Source organism: Centroberyx gerrardi, chromosome 15, assembly GCF_048128805.1.
Source record: "Centroberyx gerrardi isolate f3 chromosome 15, fCenGer3.hap1.cur.20231027, whole genome shotgun sequence".
NCBI lineage: Eukaryota > Metazoa > Chordata > Actinopteri > Beryciformes > Berycidae > Centroberyx > Centroberyx gerrardi.
The window spans coordinates 12008962-12017866 of record NC_136011.1 but is presented as its reverse complement, the minus strand read 5'-3'; the positions used below and the strand labels follow the sequence as shown (position 1 = coordinate 12017866).

The 8905-nt window shown below is 37.6% G+C and overlaps 1 protein-coding gene across 21 annotated transcripts in view; it reads left to right on the top strand.

The window, feature by feature from the left end:
• The first annotated feature begins 867 nt into the window (after positions 1 to 867).
• Positions 868 to 8905, top strand: part of LOC139910623 (neurexin-1a) — a 253219-nt gene continuing 245181 nt past the window's right edge. For all 21 annotated transcript variants that reach the window (XM_071897985.2, XM_071897984.2, XM_071897981.2 and 18 more), the window contains exon 1: positions 868 to 1579. In XM_071897985.2, coding sequence (XP_071754086.2) covers positions 868 to 1579 — 712 coding nt within the window. The remainder of the gene's footprint in view (positions 1580 to 8905) is intronic.

The window sequence follows — 8905 nt, the reverse complement described above, 5'->3', positions numbered from 1 at the left end:
AGCCCAGTGCTGCTGTATGTTGCCTGTAAAGCCCCGGTGATATTAATCTAATTATATGGGCTGTGTTTGTGATGTGCTAGACAAACACACATCCTCAAATACAAGTGCCCGATTGGCTATTTTTCTGCCTTAATCTTTTGGTTAAGGCTTTGGCCAAAGTGGAATAAGAAATGGATATGGTGAAAACACTGATATTGTATTAAATCTGTCTTTCTTTTTCAGAGAGCTGTGGGACTGAGGACTGCCTTGACAGACAGACAGTTTCTTTTGCTGAGCTTATCAGCCAGTGTGGCTCCATGTGGCCTTTTTTCACATTGCTACAGAGGATGCAGGGTGAAAAGCCCGGAGCAAGGCTTCTAGTTACCCGCCAAAGAACGTTGGCATGAACATGAAGATTAAAGCTGCCATTTCAACTCAAGTAAAACCGTGCACACTCTAACTGGCACCAGAAGGAGCTGCTCCATAATTACATAAATTAGACCAAGTGTGCCCAATGGATATTTGAATCCCTGTCACTTTGCTCTAAATAGCCATGGCAGACAGGACCTTTAAACAGTTCAAACTATTTTGGCGCTAAGAGTGAGAGGTTTGGCCAGTGGCCTGGATAGTGTGAGGTAATGATATTTGCTCCAGGAGATTAGTGTTGGCCAACCCTACTGCTATGCAAATATATTATCCTATTTAGTCTTTTATTTTACAATGCATCAGTTCATACCGATATATCCGCGTGGGCAGTCAATTATATGCCTATCAGCCTACTCTATCACAGTCAACCCAACACACTTCTTGCTTGAGCAAAAGTTCCTGTAAAAATATTCAGCCCTAGCCTAAGTATCCCTCCACCTACCCAGATTTTGTGGTCACACCATGGTTTTACAAGTGCGGCATGGTGCCCATATCATATGGGTTGGGCTGCTCATTTGTTGTTTGGTAGAGATGGGCACTTGTCTAGAATTTACAGGTGCTGAGGGACAGTGGGCTAGATTTCCAATGTGGAATGCATGTTGTGAAAGTGAAATGAGTTTCAACATGAAGACAAAGAGTTCTCACGGGCTGCTAGTTTACTTTGATGACGAGGGATTTTGTGACTTTTTAGAACTTCTCATACTGAATGGTAAACTCAGCCTTCGTTTCTCGATCTTCTGTGCCGAGCCCGCAACTGTTCTATCTGACACAGCAGTAAATGACAGCCAATGGCACGCGGTTACAATAAGGAGAAACTTTAAGAACACAACCCTAATGGTGGACAATGAAGTAAAATGGGTTGAGGTGAAGTCAAAAAGACGGGATATGACTGTCTTCAGCCATTTGTTCCTTGGTGGAATACCACCGGAATTACGATCCGTGGCGTTACGACTTACATCAGCTGCAGTCAAGGACCAGGCGCCTTTCACTGGATGGATAACGGACATAAAGGTCAACAAAACGGAGTCTGTGATGATCAACAGTCAAGGGGTCATAAATGACATCTGTGGTACAGCCAACATGTGCTTAAATGGAGGAGTCTGCAGTTTAATTAACAACGAACCGACATGTGACTGCTCTCAGACGGGGTTCCAAGGAAAGGACTGCAGTGAAGGTAAGACATCTGGATTCAGTTTGGAGTACACCGTCTGTACAGCCTGTCCTCCTTAAGCTTTATTCAGTCAGCAGCAACACTGACTGACTTTTGCAAATTCAAAGTAGCCTATACTATTGTAGATACATTCGCCATCAGTCCTAAAATAATGCATTCCCTTCCTCTATTTGGCTAAGCCTATATCTTAGTTTTAAGGTTTATGCCATTGATATGACATACAGTTGTTTGTAATGAGTGAATCTTCTGCAAGGCCTCATTAGCAAAACATACAGGTGTTCTTCATCCCCAAAGGTGTCTTCCGTTTCATATGAAACAGGTCTCTGGGGATCGGTTGACCTATGAAATGCCATCTCCAGTGGCTTACCTCAAATACAATGCAAGAACAGGAATATCATCTGCAAGTCAAATGGAATAAACATAGACTACATTATGGACCTCACATAGTGAAAAGCATCCAAAAGAGGCATATAAAGGGGCGACAGTAGAGGAGCTCCTTATTAATTAGGTGACATTTCTGTATCAGTGGCCAATGATAATTCTGTGCTATTTTAAACATAGAGCTTTCAGAGACTGATGCAATAGTAGGAGTGGAGAAAATAATATTGCACTATTGTGACACTTCATTACAGTGATGTTAAATAGGCTTGTCTATTTGCATTTCAAGGCTTAATGGAAGCACACAACATTATATTCTATCCAAGGATTTTCTTTAAATTTAAAAACTAGACCTTGACTGAGTGCTTGAGAGTTTCAGGTCATGAATTTCAACTAGTAACGTAAATGAGCCGTGACTTTTCACTCATAACTTTAGGCCTAATTGATTTTGACATTTTATAGTCTTAACAGATACAATTTCAGCTCTTTACTGCAAGCAAATGAAAGAATGACAGACTAGTTAATCAATACATCACATTATGAGCTATCGTGATACACCAGTAGTGTGATAATAGTATCAGGATCTCTGCTGATTCTTATCCTTAGTATCGCTGATATTGAAAGTATATCAGTATTCAGTGCAGTGTTTCCCACAGGTTGGCAGTTTACTTTGGTGGGAGTGGGGGGAGGGGTGTGTGAGTGTGTTCTTTATTTCTCTATTCAATTGATTCAAATACTGATGGACTTAATGCTGTGTTTTTTTCCAGTTGTGTGAGTAAATATCTAAATAGGCTATTTCTGGCTGGATTTTTATTGACATTTCATTTAACGAGCTCAGTATCTGCTCAAGCACTGAAGTATTTTATTTTAACTATGAGCTAATTAGGCTAGCATTGGCTAACATGCTACTGCAGCATAAGATGACTATTATACTGTCATCTGATTGTCATTCGTTTTGTGACGCAAATGTAAAATACCACCAATTAATGACGTTAACATATTGTGTAAGCTGCGCTTCAAACTTTGCCTCTGTATTCAGTTTGTCTTGACAGTGCTAGCGAAACTGGAGTGAGCTTCGACTGTTTAACCAACACCATGCACTGACGCAATGAATCATTGTTGCTGTCATTCACTATATATGCTTTCAGTGTTTGACAGCATTATATCTTTGATTAATTAAACTACTGTACATCGATGAGAAACATCAGGTTTGGACGCCAGCTTAGTGCATCACAGCACCCAAAATAAATAATCTAAAACAAAAATTTACTTAAGTGGCGATTAATAGCCTATACTCGGGCAGGCCGTCCAAATATAATCAATATATAGGAAACATGGGTATTATTGTGCTCTTCCTTACTCATTTAAAGTTCAATATCTCTACATCATCAACAACACTCATTTTAATATTGCCAGTATTGATTGTTCTAACTTGTAAGGTTAGATCTTGGATGCATTACTCTAAAACACATTTTAATATGTAGGAAAGATTCTGGTGTTAAAGGCTAATTGGATCAAACATCTGTGGCTAACTTCTTTCAACACTGACCACTCATTTATTGAGAGTAGCAAAATTGTCAGTTTGTTAACAGTGAGAAACCAGTTTGCATTTGGCATCAGTAGTTGATAAAGGCAGATTATATTTAGGCTATTGATTATCCTCTGGCAAAATATTAGAGTTATGGCTTTATTAGAATTTCAGAGCATGGTTATGTTCATTTCAGCTAGAACTTCAGAGCAGTCTTAATTTGGGTATTAAGATGAAAATCTAACTGAATTGTTTGCTCTAAGATGGAGAGAAGGTACTGCATGTCCCTGTATAGAAGTTGGAAATCCAAACAAGAAAATTCTCACAAGCTCCTTAGAAGAACTTCAGGTGTTTTGGACAGTGTAGCACTTTGCAATTCATGCTTATTTATTTTGGGTCAGCTACCTCATTCTTGTTTTCATGATATGCAAGGTCCATCTCAGGACAGTTGTGATGGACAGCTGTGAATTATGCTTTGAATTATTGAATTTTTGAATTATGTATTATACAAATGCATAAAGGATGAATTTGACAATATTGTTTTTGACTAAAACATTTAGCAGTGTCATTGTTCATTTCATACTCAACATACATGCTGGGCTTTAAGCAATTTTATCGTTGTGTAGACTCAATTATAAAGTGTGACATTGTTTTGCTACCTTACTTTACTTGAAAGTCTTACTACAAAGGCAATTCTAAAGGTCAACTGAAATACTGTCAATCACTCAAGTATAGCCTATGTGAAAAGAAAAGGTAAAACACAAATTCAAAAGGAATGGTACAGACAGAAATGAATGCATAATTTAGGAAATAATTGCACAATAATCTGTGAGTAAAAGAAGCTTAAATCAGACATCAGTTTTGATTAATTAAAAAAACATCAATCCCCTTGGTACTACAAAGGTAAACTGATGATTTAGATTAGGAAGCTGTTGACCTAACCAGTTAATTTGACTAGATTACTTGTTGTAGTGTTCAGGCTTAGGTTTAGGGGCAGTTTGAACTAGATAATGCTTTTAAAACTAGTTTGTGCTTTTGTATTTTATGTGAAACATTTTAAATCTTATCATTTTTAAATCTTATCAGTTTCTTACACTACATACACGGACATGCAATATGAATGTATCTGTCTTCTCAATCTTCATCTTTCTCTCTCTTTATCTATCTGTCCCTCTCATTAGCCAAGAAATCATAGGAAAAGATCACAATTTTCACACCAGGGTGGCTATTGATGTTAATTGTTTTGTGGCCTTGAACAGTCTTAATTGATTATATTATTATGGGGTTAAGATGAATTATATTGCAGATATTGCTCTTGTAGAGCAGGGTGAGGGTGAGCAGTTATTGTTAGAGGACCATGTAGAAGAATATACCATGACATCAGAGGCCAGATGCATTTATTTTTTTAATAACTAAGTAAGCCCTTCTGTTTTGATGCATTATTATATATGATGTATTTAAAACTGTTCTATCAACTCTCTACATTAGGGGAGGGTTTAAGTGGGCTTTGCACATCCACATCATTGTGAAAGGTACATTTCTAAACCAAAATTGAACCAGTCTTGAAGTCTAGAATAAAGCCAGTGTGTCCTAGTCTCTAAAAACCCCAACCTAAATCATAAGAAACCCTTAGACTTGAAACCACAAACATCCCAGTGTTAACTATATTGCAGTGACAGTGACAAAAGATTTACACTCCTGAATGGACAACTCATTTTGGAAGTCATGAGATGGTGGGTGAAGAGAGACTCAAAGAGAGAGCAGCATCTGAAACTCATACTGAAAGTCTACTACCACCTCAAACCACAGAACAGAAACTACTGGTCACCTAAAACCAAGTAGTCAAACTGTCTATCATGTAATCTTGTGGATAAAATGGCTATTCAATTGTAGCCAAACAGGCAATACTTCAATAAAGCCATCTACAGCCCAGACAGCCACAAAGCAGTGTGGCGCTGAGACCCCACTCTAAATCATACTGCAAATTCTCCCCAGTCTATACACATTTATCTTAAACATACTGAGTTTTTTTTTTTAACAAATTAATATTAAAGTATGTATGCTGCATAGAGATAGCAGACACAGTGGTACCAGAGCATTTTAGAGCCTCGGTGAGTCACATCCTTCTGCTTCTGTGCCTATAACTGAAGAGGAAAGCCCCCAACCTGGTTTCCCTTCCCTTCCCACCCTTAATGGCAAAAAAGAGCAGCTGCTCTGAGTTACCCAATGAGATTCCTGGACATCTTTCACTATTGCTCCGAGCTAAACCATGTATTTTTAGATTGTTAGTGCACATTGGTCTGTAAACATCTATTTTGTGCTTTTGTTCGCCATGATTTCAGCTATATTGTATTCGTCATCAGACTGTAAAATAATAGGAATAGATAACTTGGTAATGCTACCTGCCATGGAGAAAGACTGGTAGCCCTGTATAGGTCAGCGTGGCACTAACACAGTTAAATTCCCACTGGAGTCATCCACGCTAAAAATGTATGAACTCATGACACCTTAAATCACTTTGGATGAAAGTAACCACCAAATTGTAGCTTTGATAGCCAATTCACTATTCTAGCAAGTACAGAGATTTTTTTTTTTTTTTTTTTTTTTTTTAACAGATAATATGGTATTATAAGCATAAAAACCAATGTGCCTGGAAATTTTGATCAGCAGATTCATTTATAATAAATAATAAATAATAAATATAATAATAATAATATAATAAACTGATTAAAGCTATGTGTTTTAACCAAGAGTTTTGCAAAATTCATGGTCGCATCCCAGCCAATCAGAATCAAGTATTCAACAGAGCCACTGTACAGTAGAAACCTAATTTAATTGTAGAAACTGTAGAAACACGGTTTGACAAATCATGCTATGCTGGTGTAATAATCAAAAATCTGTCCTCAGAGATTCCTCACTGATCCTCTGTATGTTTGCTTAATGCAAAAGAGACATCCACTGACACAATTGCAAAGTACTTTGAAATTCAAAATTTACCTTTCCATTAAATAATTTAAAAGCTGTTGTATTACTTTGATCAGATGAAAGGATTACAGGATTTGCCACCAGACCTGTCAACCCTCCCCTGTCCAACCACAAGCCTGCACATTGCACGACCTCACACACACATACACACACACATACACGCACACACACAAATCCCTTTGTTCGGTTAAAACAATTATTTAAATGCACTGTTCTATGCCCAATAAGTTCTCAGAATCTGGCCTCTCATTACTCATTAGAGAAATAACATAGATGCAGTGCACAACTCCATGTTTTATCATGATAAAATGGAATCATGTTGTGCATTTCATTGTACATTAGCTAAACATAAATCAACCTAGGTAAAAGTAGGGCAGACATCAAATAACATCACACTGTATTTTATCTGTCTTTTGGTGCAGTATTTAATTTATAGGATGTATTTCCATGTTCAATTCACATTGTCTGGATACATAACTATAATTGTATTGCACCTTAGCTTCATGACTGTAGCTGAGAGCATAGCTTAAAGGCAGCGTGATTTATTTAGGAATCCCTTAAATATAAACATCACTCGTAGTGCAGACATTCACATAACTTGAGCCTCTTCATTGAGCTGCTAATGCATGGTGACAGGGTATCAAACAGTCATGGGTCATGTTCCAATGCTATTACCTGTTGATTAGTACAATTTTTACTACAATAGTTTCAAAAGTTGTTATGAATAAAAAGGAGCATAGCCTACATTAAGTGCAATTATGTGACACTTTCACATTTGAATAAGTATTCATCAAGGCCTTTCTAGCTTGGTAGCAGAGTAATAAAAACGACTCACAATTCTGTGTAACTTTCTTTGTGAACTTAATCATTCACTGAACACACCAAGAACATAACACATTTTTGTGTTTGCTTTTGCATCAGTGTATATATAGAATTTAGTATGTTAAAATGTTTGCATTCTGCACACACTTTTGTAAGCAGAAAGGAAGGTAGTGCAGTGTATGCAGGAAGTACATTGTACATATACAGTAGATGGGTACTCTGTATGTTGTATGAGCTTTTGGCCATGGTCATGGTGCTTGTTGATGCTTTTTCCACTGTACATCTGTGTGCTCTTTTTTTGGTATTTTTAGTTTCCAGTTTCCAGTTTATCACTGGAGTATAAATATACCAGTGGTGTGACTTTTGCTGAATCTCATCCCACAGCAATACTGTAAATGCATTGATTGAACTATTTTTCAGAGTCGCAACACTGGGTTGGGTTACATGAATGCCAGTATTCCACTGTTATTTAAAATTGGACTCAATAAGTAACTTGTAAACCCATGAGGGTTAGGCACTTTGTGTGCATGACACGGAAATAAAAGAAAATCAAATAAAATCATAAGTGGATGTCAGTGCCCTTGTTGAACTGATATTTGGGCTGCTGCCTTTTGAGTGCTCATAGTGAATTTTGCAATTACACTTACCTATTATGTGATGATAATTGTATTTTTGCTCATTAAACAGTGATTCTCAATCCTGGTCCTTGGGACCGAGAACCCTGTTCGTTTTCATTCTAGCCATCTAATCAAGGACACATTTAGACCTGGGACACCAGGTGAATGCAGTTAATTACCTGGTTGGATAGAAAACCAGCAGTACAGTAGTAGGTCCTGAGGACCAGGATTGAGAGCTACTGAAGTAGCCTACTTTGTTGTATGTTGTTAATAACTTTTAGGTTTGTGACAATTCTGTTCCCTTGACTAGGTCTCTCTTGGAAAAGAGATTTTTAATCTCAGAGGGATTATCTGGTTAAATAAAAGTTAAATAATGAGACATGGTGGATCATGTAGAACAGTGGTTCTGGTTATGTTACCCAAGTAAATATACTGTATACAATTTTAAGCTTTGATACAGTACATCTTGAAAAAGTTACTACAAAGTGAGAAAAATCAGTAAATGAAGCTTCTCTGTGAAAATACTGTCCTCACAGAACACTGTTGCACTTCTCTGCAGGGCTTTCAAAAGCTTTTGCTTTGTGGCTATACACAAGTTATCTACATCCCAGCGGGAGAGAGATTCACAAGCTTCATACCACATTTTTTTTATGTGCAACATGCAAGAACTGCCAAAATAATGGAAACACTTCATAGATTGAGGGAAAGGAATTTGGCTGGTTCTGTCATGGTGGGATACATTATCCTGACACGGTGTGGGTCGACTCGACCGCTTGGTGACCAAAGTAAACACCAACAAATATGAAGCCATTCTGAATGATCACCTTCATCCTTTTGTGAAGCATTTCTATCCTGATGGAAGTAGTTTCTTCCAGGATGGCAACGCCGCAGTCCATGGGTGGTAGTTAATGTTTTGATGGAACTGAAAATGATGTAAACTACATGTATATGCCTTGGCTGTCTCAGTCACTAAATCCCATCCCAATGGAAAAGTAATGG